Below are 24137 nucleotides of genomic sequence, written 5' to 3'. Positions count from 1 at the left end.
GGCAGAGATGGTGCTGGCTCTTGGTGCCAATGTGATGCTGTGCTCAGGCATCATGTGATTGATAGCATAGTGAAGAAAAAAGTCATGAAGGAACTTGATCAGAAGCGCATTCAATATACTTTAAAGATGTGATAGACAATTATGTTGTGGGTGCAGGTATAGATAGTTACGTTTCTTCTACAGGTCTTTTTTTATGCTAAACACTTTTAATTTTATTTTAATGGGCAAAGTGTGGTACCTCCGAATTCCATTATGACAACATTTAAGTCAATTATGGTAAAAACCACCAAACGTGTTTGTAATATTAAATGGTGACGTAGGTGGCAAAGCATGAAAGGACTTTGTTCCACATTCTGCTACTACATAAAGAAGCAGTATTAAATTAGTGGTTACTAGTCTATGTGGCACTTTTTTCGAAGCAATATTCTATCAGAGGAGCATAAGACTGGTTTCACTCATCCATGAAACAAACTGTTCTTGCATCAGAAAACCCAGCCCGACAGCCGTGGAAGCAGTTAGCTCAAATTGGGAGACCTGGTTTTTGGGCCAGAGCCTACATTGCAAGAACAGGGTCAGTCAGGGCCGGGGGCGCAGTTACAGCGGCCGCTCTGTATACTCAGAGTGGTGACTAAACCAGCGCCACCCAAGTGACTGAAACTGAATGCGGCGGGGGAGAATAAAGTTCTTTTTCTCCCTGCAGTGTTCAGCTAAGCTCGGGCGCCGGGCAGCTTAGTAACGCTATTAACCAGCTGAATAACCCTACATCTGCAGGTTAATAGCATTTTTTTCTAGTGACACTTTCCCTTTAATGGAAGTTGATGTACTCCCTGAAAAAGAAGTCAGAGTTCTCTGAAACGTGTAGGATAACGCAGTGTGCTGGACCTACCAGGACATTGTAGCTATTCAAGGTGACGTCACCATGTACATGCGGAGTTCCTTGTCCGCATCACGGACATTGGGACAATTGCTGCCGGCTGGGGCACTATCTCTGAAGCTCGGGCGGAGTTGAACTCAAACACTTCACAATTTTTATATTCCCTTATATATATTTATCCATCTCATATTAGTCACATGCATTTGCACCATTTTTACCTTCACTCTTCATCTTCCACCAATCACATGCATATGTACCAGTAGATAAGATATGATATTGATATCGGTCACGTCCCTTAATATTTTATTATTTTTATTCATTTTCATATATGCACTGTCACTAGCACTTTTTATAACTGTATATTTTTATAATTATACTATAAATATTCTTATATTTTATGTATACATATTTATACACATTTTTTGATTCCTTCTCTTTTTGCACTTTATCTCTGTTTCATTACACTTGTTTAGCATATATAAAACGGTGTTGACTACGTCCCATAATATTGTCAATGTCTCTGTATATAACACATTTATCTATTTGCACCAATTATATTACTTATTTAATGATATACTATTTTGCTCCGTGCTATCGCTCCATTGTGCTACTTTATCCACCCCTGTTCTTTCTCCATGGGAGCGTTTCTCCGGTGATTGAGCGTATGGGCTCCAGGTTTGTCAGCATCCATGCCCGTTTCAAATCACGTGATTGGCTCTAGGCCACCTAACTGGGCTATGGATGACTCGTTCCGTGACACGCTCGGACCGGGCAGCACTCTCGCCATGTGCCGCTACTATGTCCAGAACTTCCCTTGCTCCTATTGGACAGAGGGTGGTTATCGGGTGCCTCCTGCTGATCTGATGCTACACCCCCCCCCCTGACAAACGCTAGCGCCAAAACGCGAGTCGGGGCCTGGCGTCATTCCAGCAGGAGAGGCGTACAGGTAACATCTAAGTTTAAACTTTCTCTACTCACTTGGTGCATTATGGACATTAGCTGTTGATTACTCTGACAGCTATATTGTACCATAAGCTATTGTGCCATATATTTTCTCTGCCATATTTACCTTGTTATTACAGAGTATCACATCCTTTAAACACCGAGTGGACAATGTGTGACTACATACACTGTATTTTATCTCCTCCTGCTATGTCGCCTCCCCTGTGTACTCACTTGAGTGTTTTTAATTTTGTTTTGACTGCTTTGGATTGACCTAATAAAAGTTTATTATTTGTAGAGTCACCTTGCTTACAACTTAACTGTGTTTCCTTGCTTACATGCAAGAAACAATCCAAGCGCAGAGTTGTATCGATATTAGTTTCTTTTGCACAGTGGGCCTTCATATTAAAGCACTTTTTTCACTTACTCATATTTCATTCACAGGATCCACGATTCTTTTACAAACATTGTTTCCGAACAGATGGCATTTAGTGTAATAGTATCTTGTCAGGTTTCCACTCATTATCTATTTCACAGGTTAGAATAGTGTAGCAAACTACGCTATTCTGCATGTTAGGAATAAACGGAAACCTAACCAAGCCTAAAGAAAGCCTGCTGATCACATCAAAGAACAAAACGCGACATTTATCTCAGGATAGCCTGCAACTGTTACTGCTGACTATTGCAGGTGGGTGATGAAAAGAAAAAAATACCTTATGAAGTCACACCTTAAAAACAGGAGGACTCATTTGTAGAAAGTCATATTAACCGATTTTAATGCTTGCACTTGGGTATATAATCAGTTCCAAAAACACGTTACCTGTGCAAATCACCTTTCCTCTTGCAAAAAACAGACGTTTCAGTTCCTGTTTTGTGTTGTACAACCAAATGATGAATTCATATGAGCAAAATTCACTTACTTGGTTTTGTTCAACTTGAGACCTAGAACAAAAAAAAAACAAAAAAAAAAACTATGAACACAAAGCAAATAAAGAAAGGAAGGTTTAAAACTGCCCAAAAATAAGTGAACAAACAAAAGATAAATTACACCATGACACTAACTTAATAAACTGGGTACTTTAAGAGGAAAATTAGATTAGGGTCTGTTAATCGCCATCATATTTTAATTTGCTATGGGAGCAATAGCCCATGTTAAACAGGAAAATGCCATTAAACATACTTACTCTACTCTTTCTTCACGCTCAGTCACCCAGTTCTCTACAAGAAGCAATGTAGAGAGGAAAAAATCAGATATATTCAGTAAGACAGATGTCAAATAGTAATGAATTGGCTTTAGAAAGCAAAAATATTAGGCCAATTTCTGTCCACTGGGCATGGGTGCACAATCAGTTGGTAGGAGACCATGCGTGATCCTTGATGCCTTTCTGTGCGACCCTCAGCTATCTGATCACAAAAATGCATGACAGTGTCTGGTGGCTGTTCATGTATATTTTCCATGTTAGGGAGTAGAGGAGTGTCATGTAGCAAAAGGGATGGTACACTAAATCTCCAAACACCAAAACTATGGACAAAAGAAGGGACCATAGTCCCACCAATAATAGGGAACTCCAAATTGATTATATCCTACAAAAACAAGGAGTAAACGACTCCAAAGTATGACGATAATAATAAAGATCTATTTATGTATTATTTTTATTTTTTATTTTTATTATTGTCTTTGGGGTTATTCACTCCTTGTTTTTGCAGGATATATGGCAGTAGGAATGGGTAACTATTAATGGTGCACTGTGTAGTCATGTCTGTGATCAGGTCATCATTTAAGTAAGGAGCACATAAAGAAGTGGTCACTCATGAGTGCAGCCATTGCCATTGTGCTTTATGGGACAAGGAAAACACTCAACTGTGTCAGCGTCTCACAAAAACTACAATGGAGAAAGGTGAATCCATGGTCTCTTCCTTACTGGATTGTGAACAGGAAAGAAGAGGACCTCTATCCTTTGGAAAAGTAGATGTCCTAAAAATGGAATCAGCACTTATTAAATATATATGTTGTGATGTTTTATTGTGGCCTCCATTCTTGATCATTTTTAATAAAGGGTACATTGCAAAGATGCTTGAATTTCAGACAAGGCATTATGTACACAAATTAGGAAGAACTTACAATGCTTCCTCTTTCGGACCCAGAGATCATGTGAACTTTGGGTGTAGAGAAAGAACAGGAGCTGCTGGGTCCAAGGAAATCTAGTCAGCTCTGCTGTGTAGAGAATACTACACACTGATTTTCTCCTGTAACTGAGGCTAATATAACATCCCCAGTTACAGGGAAAATCTGCAATAAAACAAAATGTATTAAAGGGAATCTGTCACCCCCACTGGGCGATATCAGACCTCCTCTATAGGCATACAGGTGATAGAAAAGTAAATCTATACATACCTGTACGGCCCATAGCAGAGGTCTGATTGCAGAGAAATCTGGTTTTATAAAGTCTGCTTTCCAGAGGCTTAGCATCCGGAAGACACCAAGCAAACCCCTCCTATCTGCTTACTATTCCCCTAAATCGCCACCTCTATGCTAAATTACCATATTCCCCCCCTCCCCTGCACGTCACAGGGCCCTGTGACAGGCCCTGCTCTGCCTCCACTCCCGCGCATGTGCAAAGCGCCGCTCCCATGGAGCGCGCTTTGTTTCCCTCTGGTCCGTTTGGCTGCGTACTGCACTGCAGCCTTGTATTGCGCAGGAGACGGTGAATCACTGAGACTTCCGCTCCGCTGGCAGTAAGCAGCCAAACGAAGCCAGAGGGAAACAAAGCACGCTCCATGGGAGCGGCGCTTTGCACATGCGCGGGAAGGGAGACAGAGCAGGGCACGTCACAGGGCCCTGTGACATGCAGGGGAGTGGGGGGGGGGGATATGGTAATTTAGCACAGAGGCGACGATTTAGGAGAATAGTAAGCAGATAGGAGGGGTTTGCTTGGCGTGCCATGGATGCCAAGCCTCTGGAAAACAGACTTTATAAAACCAGATTTCCAGTACGTCCCCATGACAGCACCATAGGAGGAGTAATCCCATATCCTGTGTAGGGATAGGAAGTACAAGAGGTTAAAAGCCCTCCCACCCCCAACCTCCTCAGTGTTTTTCCTGTCCCTACACAGGACAGGGAGTACAGGAGGAGCGCTGGTGCAGGAGCACTGGTGTGAAGGAAAAGATACCTCAGGGGACCGCAGGGGGATCGGGGGGGGGGCACGGCTTTCTCCTTCCCGCCGCCAAGCAGGTCCTGGGCCGACACTCCCTGTCGGGAGTCCCTCAGCCCTCCGGTGTGCTGGCGCCTTCGGGTGCCGCTTCCCCATCGCGGGGCTCTCAGCGTCCTGCTCTGGGCGGGTCTGGGTACTCCCTGCTCCAGGACCGCCCGGTGTTGAAACCGGAAGTCCAGAGATGACGACTTCCGGTGGCGGTCGCGCGGGAAATTCAAACCGCGGTTAGTTGAGACGCCAGGGAGCAGGAGAAAATGACAGGACGACCAGGTAAGGTATAAGAAGGGGGGCTGGGGAGCAGCAAAAGCAGGCTTACAGCTTTGGCACCCCTGGCAGATATGTCACACCCTGATACCCTCCCTGGATCGCCCCACAGTCATGTAAGTGTACCATTACCCCTTTTTATATGGCTAATGGGGCTTACGCTTACCAGGCCCTCCATATTTTTTATAGGATGTCTCTGGGCAATTACCACCTCTTTCTGAAAAAAAGAAGGATACGGGGAAAAAGGCCACAGTAAAATCCAAGAGGTGCCTGGATTGTAACATCAGACTTCCCGACTCATATACAAAACGTCTATGTGCTGAATGTAGAGCCTCCATGCTAAAGGAGGAGCACGGGGCTTTATTAAATTAGATGAGCAGTATAATTAAAGAAGAAGTTCAGGCGTCTATCACGTCTCTGCAGCCCCCAGGTTCAGGAGTCCAAGATGTCCCGGGACCCAAAAGACCCAAAGATATAGCACCATCTTCTGAGGGTGAAATCGACCCATGTGGCGACTCTGACAGTGAGACCATTAGTCCACCTCAGGGCGGGGAACGGAAAAGATACATGTTCCACTCAGATGGTATGGATATTCTTCTACGAGCAGTCCGAAACACGATGCAGGTAGAGGAAGCGGAAAAGAGCAGTAACATCCAGGATGAGATCTTTGGTGGTCTTAAAACCCAGAGATCCATGGTTTTTCCTGTTAATGCCCATGTGAAGGACATGATACTAGAGGAATGGGAGGATGCGGAGAAGAGATTCTCTATACCACGAGACTTCAACGCCCGACTATCTTTTGACCCAGAAGACACCAATGTGTGGGACACTATTCCTAAAATTGACGTCCGGGTGGCTAAGGTGGTCAAGAAAACCTCTATCCCCTTTGAAGACTCGTCAGGACTTAAAGATCCTATGGATAGGAAGGCGGATGGACTTTTGAAAAAAGCCTGGGAAGCTTCAGTGGCAATTATTAAATCTAATGTCGCTGCTACATCTATTGCCAGATCCATGAGAGTCTGGCTAGAAGAGCTAGAGAGTCACCTATGAGATGGCACCCGAAGGGAATCTCTCCTTCAATCATTGCCCCTATTAAAAATGGCAAATTTTATGGCCGACGCTTCAGCAGAATCGGTCAGATTTGTGGCCAGAAATAATGCGGTTTCCAACTAAGCCCGGAGAGCAGTTTGGTTAAAAACATGTTCTGGAGATACAGCTTCTACGAACAAGCTGTGCTCCATTCGATTTTTAGGGCTCAGAGTATTCAGACCTGTACTATATGACATTCTAGAAAAAGCGTCCGATAAAAAGAAGGGCTTCCCTGAGGAGAAAAAGAAGGAGCAGCCCTTTCGTAAACCGTTCCCCTCCCGTAAATATAACACGCAGAAAAAAGGGGGGTCCACAAGCTGGAGTTTTAATAAGGGGAACAAAGATAAAAGATACCAGCCCAGTACTAGTTCCCGTCCAAAACGACAATGACTATGTCAGAGTAGGGGGGCGATTAAAGTTTTTCAGAAACAGTTGGCATCGGGTAACGCAAAATCCCTGGATACTAACAACTATAGCGCAGGGTTACAGGATAGAATTTTCTCAAAATCCCCCTCAAAAATTCCACCTGACGAGAGGTTCCCCTACCTCTCTTTCCCGTCTGCAGGTAGACATAGAGAAGCTGCTACATCAGAGTGTTATTGTGCCAGTTCCAGAACACGAACAACATCAGGGCCATTACTCCCTCTGTTTTCAATAAAGAAACCGTCAGGGGAGTTCCGTACGATTATCAACCTGAAACCCCTAAACCGATGGGTCCACTATGAGAAATTCCGCATGGAATCAGTAAGATCAGCCATCCCTCTAATAGACATGGATGCGGTAATGTGCACCCTGGACCTCAGGGATGCATACTACCACCTGCTAATACATTCCTCAAGTCAGCAATATCTGAGGTTTGCACTACCATCAGGCAGTCAGATTCTACACTACCAGTTCCGATGTCTTCCCTTTGGCCTGTCATCGGCTCCCAGAATCTTTACAAAGATAATGACAGAGGTGGTGGCCTATATCCGACTCAGGGATATTACCATCATTCCGTTCTTGCACGACTTCCTGTTGGTAGCAGGATCTCCTCTAGATATGACGTAACATCTGGAATTTGTCCTACGGACATTAACCAGCCTTGGTTTGATTGTGAACAAAGAAAAATCCAATCTTGTCCCAAGTACATCACACATCTTCCTGGGAGTCCATCACGATTCCCGAATAAGAATGTCTTGTCTACCGGAAGACAAGATGCTCTCAATTCCACAAATGATTCGTTCTTTTGCAAGAGAGAAAAAACCTTCAATCCGGAAGGCAATGAGTATTTTGGGAATCAAGACATCAAGTATCACCCGCGTCAGATGGAGCCAGTTCCATTCCAGGCCTCTACAGAAATGCATCCTGGAAGTAATAGACGGACATCAGAATTACCTAGACAGGAAGAAGTCTTTCTCCAGAGACGCCCAGGACTCTCTACACTGGTGGCTCGACCAGAAGAATCTACAGAAGGGAGTATAGTGGATTCTGGAACCTTGTCTTTTAGTGACCACGGACGCAAGTCTCAGGATGGGGAGCTCGAGTGGGAGATTCTTATCTCCAAAGAACATGGTCCACAGAGAATCAGACCCGATCATCAAATTTTGGGAACTGCAGGCAATCTGGGAAGCCCTACAGAGAAGCTGGGCGGTCTTAAAAGATAGACATGTAAAAAATTTTGTCGGACAACATCACGGCAGTCTCTTTCATCAGACATCAGGGCGGATCAAGACATCCACTTCTCCAGTCCCTGGCCAACACGATTTTCTTAGGTATAGAGAAGATAGTGAGCTCCATTTCAGCAGTTCACCTTCAGGGATCCGACAATCAGGAGGCAGATTACCTCAGCAGGCGTTAGATGAAGGCTTCAGAATGGGAACTGAATGAAGAGGTGTTCCAGCAATTAACCCGCAGATGGGGTCAGCCGCACCTATACCTTTTGCATCCAGAAAAAATGCGAAGACGACATCTTTCTTCTCTCTCGACCCAGGAGATCATCCTCTGGCAGTGGACGCACTCTCACAATATTGGGGAGAGGGCCTAGCATATGCCTTCCCACCTACTCCTCTAATTCCGAGAATGCTGAGGAAAATTCAGGAAGATCGGGCGACAGTCATAGCAATTGTCCCGTACTGGCCAAGGAGAAGTTGGTTCTCCCTTCTACGCCATCTAGCGTTGGAAGACCCAATCATTTTACCTTTTCAGGAAGATCTTCAGCTCCAGCTCTCAGCTTGACGTCTGAAGGGGAGATCCTGAAGAACAAGGGCTTATCCGCCAGAGTGATTCAGACTATGCATGCTAGTAGAAAACCTGTAACCCAGGACATATATAAAAAAGTCTGGAGGACCTTTTGTCATTTCCACAGGACGGTAGACACCTCCTAGCCAGACATCCCTGTCATCCTTGATTTCTTGCTGGCAGGATTTGACGCAGGTCTTAGACCAAGTACCTTGAAGGTGCAGATTGCGGCACTAGGTGCTTTCTTTGACACATCATTGTCCTCGCATCCCTGGATAATCAGGTTTGTCAAGGCAATCCAGAGACTTAGGCCTACACAGAGTATTTCTTCCCCTTCGTGGGATCTGAATTTTGTCCTGAGAGTCCTTTGCAAACCTGCCTTCGGTCTTCTTGGTGGCAATCACCACAGCTAAACAGCTGGGTGAAATCCAGTCTCTGTCGTCGAGCCTTGTATGCAGATTCGAGATGATTGCATCATTCTGAAACTGGTTCCAAGTTTCTCCCCGAAGGTGGTGTCATCAATGACCTTAAACCAAGAAGTGGTTCTTCCATCATTCTGCGAAAACCCTAGGAATCAGAGGGAGGAAGAGTTCCACCATCTCCATGTCTGCAGAGCAGTGTTGGCCTATTTGGAAGATTAATCTAGCATATCTGTCAGAAGGACAGCCTTCCCCTGAAATTGTCAAAGCCCATTCCACCAGAGCAATTTCCACCTCATGGGCAACTAGAGCAGGGGCTACCATTGAACAAATACAGTGGTGGCCAAAAGTATTGGCACCCCTGCAATTATGTCAGATAATACTCAGTTTCTTCCTGAAAATGATTGCAATCACAAATTCTTTGGTATTATCTTCATCTAATTTGCTTGCAAGGAAAAAACACAGAAGAGAATGAAGCAAAAATCAAATCATTGATCATTTCACACAACTCCAAAAATGGGCCAGACAAAAGTATTGGCACCCTCAGCCTAATACTTGGTTGCACAACCTTTAGCCAAAATAACTGCGAACAACCGCTTCGGGTAACCATCAAAGGAGTTTCTTACAATGCTCTGCTGGAATTGTAGACCATTCTTCTTTGGCAAACTGCTCCAGGTCCCTGATATTTGAAGGGTGCCTTCTCCAAGCTGCCAATTTGAGATCTCTCCACAGGTGTTCTATGGGATTCAGGTCTGGACTCATTGCTGGCCACCTTAGAAGTCTCCAGTGCTTTCTCTCAAACCATTTTATAGTGCTTTTGGAAGTGTGTTTTGGGTCATTGTCCTGCTGGAAGACCCATGACCTCTGAGGGAGACCCAGCTTTCTCACACTGGGCCCTACATTATGCTGCAAAATTTGTTGGTAGTCTTCAGACTTCATAATGCCATGCACACGGTCAAACAGTCCAGTGCCAGAGGCAGCAAAGCAACCCCAAAACATCAGGGAACCTCCACCATGTTTGACAGTAGGAACCGTGTTCTTTTCTTTGAATGCCTCTTTTTTTTTTCTGTACACTCTATGTTGATGCTTTTTCCCAAAAAGCTCTACTTTTGTCTCATCTGACCAGAGAACATTCTTCCAAAACGTTTTAGGCTTTCTCAGGTAAGCTTTGGCAAACTCCAGCCTGGCTTTTTTATGTCTCGGGGTAAGAAGTGGGGTCTTCCTGGGTATCCTACCATACAGTCCCTTTTCATTCAGACGCCGACGGATAGTAAGGGTTGACACTGTTGTACCCTCGGACTGCAGGGCAGCTTGAACTTGTTTGGATGTTAGTCGAGGTTCTTTATCCACCATCCGCACAATCTCTTGTCAATTTTTCTTTTCCGTCCACATCTAGGGAGGTTAGCCACAGTGCCATGGGCTTTAAACTTCTTGATGACACTGCGCACGGAAGACACAGGAACATTCAGGTCTTTGGAGATGGACTTGTAGCCTTGAGATTGCTCATGCTTCCTCACAATTTGGTTTCTCAAGTCCTCAGACAGTTCTTTGGTCTTCTTTCTTTTCTCCATGCTCAATGTGGTACACACAAGGACACAGGACAGAGGTTGAGTCAACTTTAATCCATGTTAACTGGCTGCAAGTGTGATTTAGTTATTGCCAACACCTGTTAGGTGCCACAGGTAAGTTACAGGTGCTGTTAATTACATGAATTAGAGAAGCATCACATGATTTTTCAAACAGTGCCAATACTTTTGTCCACCCCCTTTTTTAGGTTTGGTGTGGAATTATATCCAATTTGGCTTTAGGACAATTCTTTTTGTGTTTTTTCATTGAAGACAAATTAAATGAAGATAATAATACCAAAGAATTTGTGACTGCAATCATTTTCAGGAAGAAACTTTTGTTGTACCCAGCCAATGTGGTTCTTGGAAAATCACTGAGGAGGTTGGGGGTGGGAGGGCTTTTAACCTCTTGTGCTTCATGTGCCTACACAGGATATGGGAATACTCCTCCTATGGTGCTGTCATGTGGACTCCTGGAAACATCATTACCGGTAAGACTAATTCCGGTTTTCTCTGCAATCAGACCTCTGCTATGGGCCATACAGGTAAGTATAGATTTAATTTTCTATCACCTGTATGCCCATAGTAGAGGTCTGATATCGCCCAGTGGGGGTGACAGATTCCCTTTAATGTGTTCAAATGCCCCCCAAAGGTCTGGTAAGACTGTTTCTAGCCCTGCCGCCACTTAAAAAGAAAAATATGTCCAATATACAAAAATAATTTCTAGGGAAAGGGCAACACATTTTAAAATGTTTTAATCGGTCCTTTGAATAGACATGCATTTCGTTTTTTCTTTAGATTTTCCCCTGATGTCAGCAACAAAAAAAGGAAGCGCCGTGTATTGTGAAGAAAATAGAGGTAAAAATTCTTTTAATATATGAACAAGAAAACTATTTATAACCATTAAAAGTGCATATGCAATAAAATCCAAAAATGGCCTGGTCATGAACTCGTTAACCATTTAAATGAGGTCATTGACGGTGAGCAGGTGCATAGGTTACCATAGTCACCCCCTCCCTTGACGCAATTGCGGAGAGCCAATGAGTTACCATGGCAGCAAGGGGCCCAAGCGTTGCCATGGTATCCCGATGTCGTCATCCAGGTCACTAGGCACTAGTAAGTTAGTTAGATCATGCGCAGTGCATGATCTAACTAACTTGTATCTGCAGGACTGACAGTTTATAAGGCATAGCAATTATCCTTCTTTCCTATGCCTTATAACTGCGATCAGACTGCAGAAAGTAGGACTAAGTAAAAAAATAAATAAAAAACTTGTATAATATATATATATATATATATATATATATATATATACATACATATACATACACACAGTGTGTGTGTATATGCATATATGTATATGCGTGTAATATATATATATATATTATATATATACATACACACATATACATACACATACATATATGTGTATATATGTTTATGTTGTATAACACATATATGTATGTATATATATGTATGTGTGTGTGTATATATATTATTATTTATTATTATAGCGCCATTTATTCCATGGCGCTTTACATGTGATAGGGATATAGGTAGCAAAAACATTTACATAATCTTAACAAAACGAGTCAGCGACTGGTACAGGAAGAGCGAGGACCCTCCCCGCAAGGGTTCACAGTCTACAAGGGATGGGTGAGGATACAGTAGGTGGGGGTAGAGGAGGTCATGCAGTAATGTGGTGGAGCGGTGGTTACTGCAGGTTGTAGGCTTGTCAGAAGAGGTGGGTCTTCAGGTTTCTTTTGAAGGCTTCCATGGTAGGCGAGAGTCTGATGTGTTGGGGTAGAGAGTTCCAGAGTAGGGGGGGATGCATGGGAGAAATCTTGTATGCGATTGTGGGAAGAGGAGATAAGAGGGGAGTAGAGAAGAAGATCTTGTGAGGATCGGATGGTGCGTGCAGGTAAGTACCGGGAGACTAGGTCACAGATGTATGGAGGAGACAGGTTGTGGATGGCTTTGTATGCCATGGTTAGGGTTTTGAACTGGAGTCTCTGGGCAATGGGGAGCCAGTGAAGGGATTGACAGAGGGGAGAGGCCAGGGAATAGCGGGGGGACAGGTAGATTAGTCGAGCAGCAGAGTTTAGGATAGATTGGAGAGGCGCAAGAGTGTTGGAAGGGAGGCCACAGAGCAGGAGGTTGCAGTAGTCAAGGCGGGAGATGATGAGGGCATGCACTAGTGTTTTTGTAGAGTCTTTGCTGAGGAATGCACGGATCCGGGAGATATTTTTGAGTTGGAGTCGGCAGGAAGTGGAAAGGGCTTGGATATGTGGTTTGAAGGAGAGATCAGAGTCCAGTGTTACCCCAAGGCAGCGAGCTTGTGGGACTGGGGAGAGTGAACATCCATTGATGTTGATGGATAGGTCAGATGGGGGATATGAATGAGAGGGTGGAAAGATGATGAACTCTGTTTTATCCATGTTGAGTTTTAGAAATCTGGCAGAGAAGGATGAGATGGCGGACAGATATTGTGGGATTTTGGTTAGTAGGGAGGAGATATCGGGTCCAGAGAGGTAGATCTGTGTGTCATCAGCATAGAGGTGATACTGAAAGCCATGAGACTCTATGAGCTGTCCCAGGCCAAAGGTGTAGATGGAGAAGAGCAGGGGTCCTAGAACTGAACCTTGGGGGGACACCGACTGATAGGGGGTGAGATGAGGAGGTGGTGCATGAGTGGGAGGCTCTGAATGTCCTGTCTGTTAAGTATGAGGAGATCCAAGATAGGGCCAAGTCCGTGATGCCAAGAGATGAGAGAATCTGTAGTAAGAGGGAATGGTCCACTGTGTCAAAGGCAGATGACAGGTCCAGAAGGAGGAGGATGGAGTAGCGTCGCTTGGATTTGGCGATTAGTAGGTCGTTGGTGACTTTGATCAGGGCAGTTTCAGTCGAGTGATGCGGTCGGAAGCCAGATTGTAGGCGGTCGAAGAGGGAACAGGAGGAGAGGTGGGAGGACAGTTCAAGGAGGACATGTTGTTCTAGTAGTTTTGAGGCAAAGGGGAGAAGTGAGAGATATAGATACGTACATATACATATATATATATATACACACATACACATATATATATATATATATATATATATATATATATATATATATACACACATATATATATATATACACATACATACATATATATATATATATACATACATATATACATATATATATACATATATATATATACACATATATATACATATACATACACACACACACACACACACACACATACACACATATATATACAGTACAGACCAAAAGTATGGACACACCTTCTCATTTAAAGATTTTTCTGTATTTTCATGACTATGAAAATTGTACATTTACACTGAAGGCATCAAAACTATGAATTAACACATGTGGAATTATATACTTAACAAAAAAGTGTGAAACAACTGAAAATATGTCTTATATTCTAGGTCCTGCAAAGTAGCCACCTTTTGCTTTGATGACTGCTTTGCACACTCTTGGCATCGAGGTTCCATTCGAACGCATAGCAATGGACCTAGTGGGGCCTCTGGTCAAGTCCGCCCGACTATATCCTGGTGGTATTAGATTATGCTACACGGTATCCGGAGGCAGTACCACTACGAAACTCCTCCGCCAGGTGTAAAGCCCGGGAGTTAGTCCACATGTTTTCAAGAACAGGGTTGCCTAAGGAGATCCTAACAGACGAAGGAACTCCATTTATGTCGAAAGTCATGAGGGAACTGTGCAAGACATTGCAGATTGCACAACTGAGAACCTCCGTGTACCATCCCCAGACGAACGGACTGGTCGAGAGGTTTAACAAAACCTTGAAAGCAATGTTGAGGAAAGCAGTGGAAAAGGATGGCCAAGACTGGGACTACTCTATGAAAGACACCCTCGAGGACTCCTGGATGTGGTGAAAGAGTCCTGGGAACCTGAGACCACTCCCTATAGGAGCATGGTGGAGCATGTTGCCCAGATGCAAGAGAGGATTGCCCACGTGATGCCCATTGTGAGGGAGCACCTCCACAAGGCACAAGAGGCACAGTCCAGGGTGTATAATAGGTCGGCCAGGGTGAGATCGTTCAACCCAGGAGATCGAGTGCTTGTGCTAGTGCCCACAGTGGAGAGCAAGTTCATGGCCAAGTGGCAGGGCCCCTATGAGGTGGTAGAGAAAGTGGGGGAAGTGAACTATAAAATCCACCAACCGGGGAAGAGGAAGCCCTACCAAAATTTACCATGTTAACTTTATTAAGCCATGGCAAGATAGAGAGTTCATGGAAGCTCCCTGTTTAGTGGCGGAGGCCGATGTGAAAAAGGTCAAGGTGGCAGAGTCACTGTCATGTGCCCAAAAGCAACAGTGTAAAGAGTTACTACAGCAAAATAAAAGGTTCTCACAGAGCCTCATGTTCGTGTCAATCTAAAACCATACCGGATCCCCAAGGCCCGCAGAGAGGTGATCTCAAAAGAAGTGAGGTGGATGCTTAACCTGGGAGTCACTGAAGAGTCCTAAAGTGGATGGTCCAGTCCTATAGTCTTAGTGCCGAAACCAGATGGAGAATGGCGGTTTTGCAACGACTATAGGAAGCTGAACGAGGTCTCGAAGTTCGATGCCTACCCAAATGCCTAGGGTAGATGAGCTTATCGAAAGGCTAGGACCCGCTCGGTACATCACCACTCTGGACCTCACCAAAGGATATTGACAAATTCCCCTGTCCAAAGAGGCCAAGGAGAAGACAGCCTTCTCGACGCCAAACGGATGTTATCAATATGTCAGGATGCCGTTTGGGTTACAGGGAGCTCCGGCCATCTTCCAGAGTGCCATGGACCAGATCTTAGCACCCCACAAAAAGTATGCAGCGGCCTACCTTGATGACATCGTCACATTCAGCCAGGACTGGGAAAGTCATCTGGACAAAGTTCAAGCCATAATTGATGCCCTAAGGAAGGCGGGCTTTACTTTACTATCAACCCGAAGAAATGTGCCATGGGGATGGAGGAAGCCAAGTACCTAGGGTACATGGTTGGTAGTGAGGAAATAAAACCACAAATAAATAAGGTTGAGGCGATCCTGAACTGGCCACAGCCCCTATCGAAGAAGCAGGTCAGGGCGTTTCTAGGCATTGTGGGCTACTATCGAAGATTTGTCCCTGACTTTGCCCTGATAGCAGTCCCGCAGACGGATCTTCTGAGAGGGACGAAGTCGGCTATGGCCAAGTGGTCCCCGGAAGCAGAAGCGGCCCTCCAGGAATTTAAACTGCTCCTCTGTAAACAGCCAGTCTTGGTGGCGCCCAACTTCTCCAAGGAGTTTGTGGTCCAGAGGGATGCATCGAATGTCGGGCTGGGAGCAGTCTTGTCCCAGGAGATTAACGGAGAAGAACACCCTGTAATATACTTCAGTCGGAAGCTCTCCACTTGTGAGAAGAACTACTCCATTGTAGAAAAAGAATATTTGGCCATTAAGTGGGCGTTAGACACTCTGAGGTATTACCAGTTAGGTAGAAGGTTCAGGTTAGTGTCAGACCATGCCCCACTGAGGTGGATGCGAGAAAAGAAGGGGAACAATGCCAGAGTGACTAAGTGGTTCCTGGCTCTACAAGATTTTAGTTTCCGGGTAGAGCATAGGCCTTGGAAACAACATGGGAATGCTGATGCCTTATCAAGCGTTTATTGCATGGTGAGAGAAGGTGCCAAGCCTCCCGACTTTGGGCAGGTAGGGGGGTATGTAAGGTGGCTGCCAGACAGGTCGTGGACAGGAGGTATGTGTCCCCGAAGTGCCAAGCTTCGGTGATGTAAGACCCAGAGATGCAGGCTCCAGCACACAGTGCTGAGAGGAATTTAATGGGCCCGGATTACAGGGCCGGGTTTTACGAGCACCTGAAAGAGTAGGGGGGGGGGGGGGGGGGGGGGAGAGACGACAGCTGCTCACTTACCTCCAGTCCAGGTCTTTGAAGGCTGATTTAAGACAGCTGCGCCTGTGTCAGTCTGTCTGTGTGTGTTGGGCAAGGTGAGCAGACCTTCCATGCGCTTCTTAGACTCTGCAGGAGGCAGAGGAAGGTACTTTGTTTAAACGGCTGTGGCCGTGCTACATGGACTTGTTATTTTGAGCTTTGTTCTGTTATTCCTTTTTTTGTGCCAGGAAAAGCCTGTTAGTTTTGTTTCCTCACTGGTGTATGGACACTAAATAAACCACCAGTTTGTTTGAACCAGTGGACTGCATCACTGTGTGAACCTGTGCCTACATCCAACGCGGCTCAGTGAGTACAAATCCCATTTATTTTATATATATATATATATATATATATATATATATATATATATATATATATATATATATATATATATATATATATATATATATATATATATATATATACACACACACAGTACAGACCAAAAGTTTGGACACACCTTCTCATTTAAAGATTTTTCTGTAATTTCATGACTTTGAAAATTGTACATTCACACTGAAGGCATCAACACTATGAATTAACAACACATGTGGAATTATATACTTAACAAAATAGTGTGAAACAACTGAAAATGTCTTATATTCTAGGTTCTTCAAAGTAGCCACCTTTTGCTTTGATGACTGCTTTGTACACTCTTGGCGTTCTCTTGATGAGCTTTAAGAGGTAGTCACCGGAAATGGTCTTCCAGCAATCTTGAAGGAGTTCCCAGAGATGCTTAGCACTTGTTGGTCCTTTTGCCTTCACTCTGCGGTCCAGCTCACCCCAAACCATCTCGATTGGGTTCAGGTCTGGTGACTGTGCAGGCCAGGTCATCTGGCGTAGCACCCCATCACTCTCCTTCTTGGTCAAATAGCCCTTACACAGCCTGGAGGTGTGTTTGGGGTCATTGTCCTGTTGAAAAATAAATGATGGTCCAACTAAACGCAAACCGGATGGAATAGCATGCCGCTGCAAGATGTTGTGGTAGCCATGCTGGTTCAGTATGCCTTCAGTTTTGAATAAATCCCCAACAGTGTCATCAGCAAAGCACCCCCGCACCATCACACCTCCTCCTCCATGCTTCACGGTGGGAACCAGGCATGTAGAGTCCATCCGTTCACCTTTTCTGCGTCGCACAAAGACACAGTGGTTGGAACCAAAGATCTCAAATTTGGACTCATCAGACCAAAGCACAGATTTCCACTGGTCTAATGTCTATTCCTTGTGCTCTTTAGCCCAAACAAGTCTCTTCTGCTTGTTGCCTGTCCTTAGCAGTGGTTTCCTAGCAGCTATTTTACCATGAAGGCCTGCTGCACAAAGTCTCCTCTTAACAGTTGTTGTAGAGATGTGTCTGCTGCTAGAACTCTGTGTGGCATTGACCTGGTCTCTAATCTGAGCTGCTGCTAACCTGCGATTTCTGAGGCTGGTGACTCGGATAAACTTATCCTCAGAAGCAGAGGTGACTCTTGGTCTTCCTTTCCTGGGGCGGTCCTCATGTGAGCCAGTTTCTTTGTAGCACTTGATGGTTTTTGCAACTGTACTTGGGGACACTTTTAAAGTTTGCCCAATTTTTCAGACTGACTGACCTTCATTTCTTAAAGTAATGATGGCCACTCGTTTTTCTTTACTTAGCTGCTTTTTTCTTGCCAAAATACAAATTCTAACAGTCTATTCTCTAGTACTATCAGCTGTGTATCCACCTGACTTATGCACAACACAACTGATGGTCCCAACCCCATATACAAGGCAAGAAATCCCACTTATTAAACCTGACAGGGCACACCTGTGAAAAGAAAACCATTTCCGATGACTACCTCTTAAAGCTCATCAAGAGAGTGCCAAGAGTGTGCAAAGCAGTCATCAAAGCAAAAGGTGGCTACTTTGAAGATATATGTATATGCGTGTATATACACATATATATATATATATATATATATATATATATATATATATATATATATATATATATATATATATATATATATATATATATATATATATATATATATATATATATATACACACACACACACATACCTACGTACATGCATATACACACATTTTATCACCGCGTACGGAACGACCCCGACCTATGAAACTGTCCCACTAGTCAACCCCCTTTAGTGAACATCGAGAGAGAAAAAAAAAAAAAAAAGAGGCAAAAAAAAGTGTTTTTTAGTGTGTGACAATAAAAACCCAATATAAATCTGGTATCGCTGTAATCGCACCGACCCGAAGAATAAAGCCATCTAATCAATTATACCATACGAGAAAAATAAGTTAAAACCAATTCTTCACCTGTTGCTGATTTGTTCATTCTGCATCCCAAAGATCGCAGTATAGCTCGGCTCACATTTATCCTGCGCTCTACATTGAACGTTTACACTGGGGTTTCCGTAAAAATCTCTGAAATACGTGATGGAGACGGAACCCCTGGCGAAAGATTCCCTATGAGGCAGATGGAATCACTGTGAACGCCGTCTGGCCTGTGATCCCACGATGTCCGTCTTTTTATTAGGCGTGCATAAAAGTGCCGTCAGCCACAGTTTTGTGAGCCTCTGAAAAAAAGGACACCGCTAAACAGAGGCCAGATGGAATCCAGAGTAACTTTGCTGCCTCATTATAGTGAATGGATCCCTTGGGGGTTTCATCCGAATTACGTCACTCAGAGATTTAAATGGAAACCCCAAAGTGCTCAGCGTATAGTATAGGATAAATGGGAACATTTTACATAATATTTTGGATCATAATAAAAGCTTCGACTCAATTCACACAAAAAGCAAGTCCCCATTCAGGTCCATCATCTGTTAACCGAAATGTCGGGTGCTTCCAAGTTACTAGTAGCACAAAGGCTCTGGAAAAGCAAACTGGCCCTTGCCCACTAAAAGAAATTCAGCAAATTCTGTGCTCCCAAATACAAATGCCCCCTCCATTTTGAGCCCAACAGTGTGCCTAAACCGCAGTTAGCATCCACATGTTTGGCATTTCGGTAGAGAGGAGAGCCCACCTAATTTACGGGTGTAAAATTCTGTGAAGCACCAGTGGGTTCAAGGTACTCACTACACATCTAAAATTCCTTGAGGGGTCTAGTTTCCAAAATATGGTCACTTGTGGGTGGTTTCCACTGTTTAGGTGAAACCGATAATTATTCAAGCTAATTTTACATTCAAAAAGTCAAATGGCGCTCCTTTCCTTCAGAGCCCTACTGTGGTTTTCCCCCACATATGGGGTATCAGCTCACTCAGTAGAAATTGCACAACAAATTTGGTGGTCCATTTTTTTATGCTACCCTTGCGAAAATAAAAAAAAAATTGGTCTAAAAGTAACCAAAAAAAAAAAGTTAAAATGTTCATTGTTTTCTTCCACATTCCAAAAATTCCCGTGAAGCACCTGAAGGGTTAATAAACCTTGAGGGGTGCAGTTTTAAGAATGGTGTCAATTTTGGGTATTTTCTGTCATAATAGCCCCTCAAAGTCACTTCAAATGTGATCTCTAAAAAAAATTGTTTTGTAAATTTTGTTGGAAAAATTTGAAATTGCTGGTCAACTTTTAACCCTTATAAAACTTCCTAACAAAAAAAATGTGGTTCCAAAATTGTGCTGGTGAAGTAGACATGTGGAAAATGTTATTTATTAATATATTGTGTGACATATCTCTCTGATTTAAGGGCTTTAAAAATTGCGGAAACTTTCAAAATTTTTGCTAACATTTCCGATTTTTTTTTCACAAAGTAACGCCAGTCATATTAAATAAATTTTACCACTATCATGAAGTACAATATGTCACAAAAAAAATCTCAGAATCAGGGGGATCCGTTGAAGCATTCCAGAGTTATTACCACATAAAGTGACACTTGTCAGAATTGTAAAAATTGACCTGGTCATTAACGTGCAAATAGCCTTTGGAGGTTAAGGGCTTAAATCACATCCCTTTTGCTTTCCCAATTCACAAAAGAAAGAAATGTAAAAAAAGAAAAGAAACATGTGTGATATACGGTGGTCATGTACAAAAAAGTTTGATCAAAATCTAAAATTATTTACTGTACATTAAGAGTCACCCCCCCCCCCCCCCAAAAAAAATGCAATAAAAAGTAATCAAAACGTTATTGGATCCCCAAAATAAGAAAAACATCAGCTCTAGATACAAAAAAAGCTCTCACACCTCCATCAACAGAAAATTTACTGGTTTCAAAAAATGTGGAATAATTTTTTCTTACCGTACCGAATAAATTTGGTATTGCGGTAATAGTACTGACCTGGAGAATCATGTTGCCAGCTCATTTTTACCACACAATGAATGACATCAAAACAAACCCCAAAAAACAATGGTAGAACAATGTTAGAATTACAAGTTTGTTTGTCTTTTTTATTTCACCACACCTGGAATTTCTTAGCACATTTTCCAGTAGATTGTATGGTATTGGCTCTTGAAACAAGGAAAAAAAACTCTAGAGTTTTTACACTAAAGATTTCATGGCCATTGATGTAAAACTAATAAAAGTGAGTTGACACAATTAGACTAGTGAAACAACTAACCTTGTTCTCTCTTCATTTCTGCTGCTGAAACATATTCAATCTAAAAAAAACATAAAAAGGTGGTGTTAAATGATTCTGAGTAACATCATGCATTTTCTCCATTGTTTGCAAATACAGCGGTTGAAAAAAGTATTGAAGACGTCACCAATTTTCTAAGTAAATATATTTCTAAAAGGCGCTATTGACATGAAATTCTCACCAGATGTTGGTAATCCACACATGCAAAGAAATCAAACCATAGATGTCCATAAATTGTGTGTAATAATGAGAAATGACACAGGCATAACGTATTGAACACATGAAGCAAGAGCAGTACAAAGCACCATTGAAAGTCATGACATCAGCTGAAATCTATCAATAATTAGAAAGCAATCCTGTCACTTAGTGAAAAATAATATCAGCAGGTTCAACTGATGGTCTATAAAGAGGTGTCTCATTACAAAGGTGCCATACAAGAAACATCTCATGATGGGTAAAACCAGCAAGCTGTCTCAAGACCTTTGGAACCTTACTGTTGCAAAACACTGATGGCATTGGTTACAGAAGAATTTCTAAACTACTGAAGGTCCAAGTAAACACTGTTGGGGCCATAATCCTGAAGCGGAAAGATCCTCATTTCACCATAAACCGGCTACGACCAGGTGCTCGAGCAAGATTTCAGACCGACAGAGGAGTGAAAAGAATTATAAGAAGAGTTCTTCCAGAGCCAAGGACCACCTGTGGAGAGCTATAGAGAGACCTGTAGTTCAAAAACATCATACCAACAGTGAAGTTTGGAGGTGGGGACATCATGGTGTGGGGCTGTTTTCCAGCATACGACACTGGCAAACTTCATATAATTGAAGGAAGGATGAATGGACTGAAACATTCTGCCGCCATCTACCAAGATGATTAAGATGAAATGAGGGTGGACATTTCAGAAAGACAATGATCCCAAACTCACAGTCATGGAAACTCAACTGGGCTCAAATGGTTTCAGAGAAATAAAGTAAAGCTGCTAGAATGGCCCAGCCAATCACCTGACCTGAATCCAATAGAAAACTTATGGGGGCTAAAGCTCAGAGTTCATAGAAGGAGCCGAAGGAACATTCAGGATTTGAAGAGTGTTTGTGCAAAACAGTGGGCCAAAATCACAGCTGAGCGATGCATGCGACTAGCTTCCTCAAACAGGTGTCTTGAAGCTGTTATCACCAACAAAGGGTTTTGTATGAAGTATTAAATAAATTCCAGTGTGTTCAATGCTGTTTCCGCGTGTCATTTCTCATTATTACACGTAACTTAATTTATGGACATCTATGGTTTGATTTATTTGCCTGTGTGGATTGGATGGGTTGTTACTGACGTCTGGTGAGAATTTCATGTCAAGAGCACCTCCACCTTTAAAGTATTTCACATTATATATATATATATATATATATATATATATATATATATATATATATATATATATATATATATATATATATATATATATATATATATATATACACACACACATACAGTACAGACCAAAAGTTTGGACACACCTTCTCATTTATAGATTTTTCTGTATTTTCATGACTATGAAAATTGTACATTCACACTGAAGGCATCAAAACTATGAATTAACACATGTGGAATTATATACTTAACAAAAAAATGTGAAACAACTGAAAATATGTCTTATATTCTAGGTTCTTCAAAGTAGCCACCTTTTGCTTTGATGACTGCTTTGCACACTCTTGGCATTCTCTTGATGAGCTTCAAGAAATGGTTTTCACTCACAGGTGTGCCCTGTCAGGTTTAATAAGTGGGATTTCTTGCTTTATAAATGGGGTTGGGACCATCAGTTGTGTTGTGCAGAAGTCAGGTGGATACACAGCTGATAGTCCTACTGAATAGACTGTTAGAATTTGTATTATGACAAGAAAAAAGCAGCTAAGTAAAGAAAAACGAGTGGCCATCATTACTTTAAGAAATGAAGGTCAGTCAGTCTGAAAAATTGGGCAAACTTTGAAAGTGTCCCCAAGTGCAGTTGCAAAAACCATCAAGCACTACAAAGAAACTGGCTCACATGAGGACCGCCCCAGGAAAGGAAGACCAAGAGTCACCTCTGCTTCTGAGGATAAGTTTATCCGAGTCACCAGCCTCAGCAAACGCAGGTTAACAGCAGCTCAGATTAGAGACCCGGTCAATGCCACACAGAGTTCTAGCAGCAGACACATCTCTTCAACAACAGTTAAGAGGAGACTTTGTGCGGCAGGCCTTCATGGTAAAATAGCTGCTAGGAAACCACTGCTAAGGACAGGCAATAAGCAGAAGAGACTTGTTTGGGCTAAAGAACACAAGGAATGGACAATAGACCAGTGGAAATCTGATCTTTGGTCTGACGAGTCTAAATTTGAGATCTTTGGTTCCAACCACCATGTCTTTGTGCGACACACAAAAGGTGAACGGATGGACTCTACATGCATGGTTCCCACCGTGAAGCATGGAGGGGGAGGTGTGATGGTGTGGGGGTGCTTTGTTGGTGACACTGTTGTGGATTTATTCAAAATTGAAGGCATACTGAACCAGCATGGCTACCACAACATCTTGCAGCGGCATGCTATTCCATCCGGTTTGCGTTTAGTTGGACCATCATTTATTTTTCAACAGGACAATGACCCCAAACACACCTCCAGGCTGTGTAAGGACTATTTGACCAAGAAGGAGACTGATGGGGTGCTACGCCAGATGACCTGGACTCCACAGTCACCAGACCTGAACCCAATCGAGATGGTTTGGGGTGAGCTGGACCGCAGAGTGAAGGCGAAAGGGCCAACAAGTGCTAAGCATCTCTGGGAACTCCTTCAAGATTGCTGGAAGACCATTTCCGGTGACTACATCTTGAAGCTCATCAAGAGAATGCCAAGTGTGCAAAGCAGTCATCAAAGCAAAAGGTGGCTACTTTGAAGAAGCTAGAATATAAGACATATTTTCAGTTGTTTCACACTTTTTTGTTAAGTATATAATTCCACATGTGTTAATTCTTAGTTTTGATGCCTTCAGTGTGAATGTACAATTTTCATAGTTATGACAATACAGAAAAATCTTTA

The 24137-nt window shown here is 43.0% G+C and overlaps 1 protein-coding gene across 5 annotated transcripts in view; it reads right to left on the bottom strand.

The window, feature by feature from the left end:
• LOC141265444 (uncharacterized) overlaps positions 1–24137 on the bottom strand; it is a 234960-nt gene that overhangs the window by 28216 nt on the left and 182607 nt on the right. For all 5 annotated transcript variants that reach the window (XM_073678560.1, XM_073678557.1, XM_073678559.1 and 2 more), the window contains 3 exons: positions 21061–21100; positions 3001–3034; positions 2737–2758 (listed from right to left, as the gene is read on the bottom strand). In XM_073678560.1, the coding sequence (XP_073534661.1) occupies positions 2737–2758; positions 3001–3034; positions 21061–21100 (96 nt within the window). The remainder of the gene's footprint in view (positions 1–2736; positions 2759–3000; positions 3035–21060; positions 21101–24137) is intronic.

This window comes from Phyllobates terribilis, unplaced genomic scaffold (assembly GCF_046119375.1).
Source record: "Phyllobates terribilis strain yellow unplaced genomic scaffold, ASM4611937v1 Scaffold_4__5_contigs__length_816908805, whole genome shotgun sequence".
In the NCBI taxonomy this organism is placed as follows: domain Eukaryota; kingdom Metazoa; phylum Chordata; class Amphibia; order Anura; family Dendrobatidae; genus Phyllobates; species Phyllobates terribilis.
This window is presented reverse-complemented; position numbering and strand designations above follow the sequence as displayed.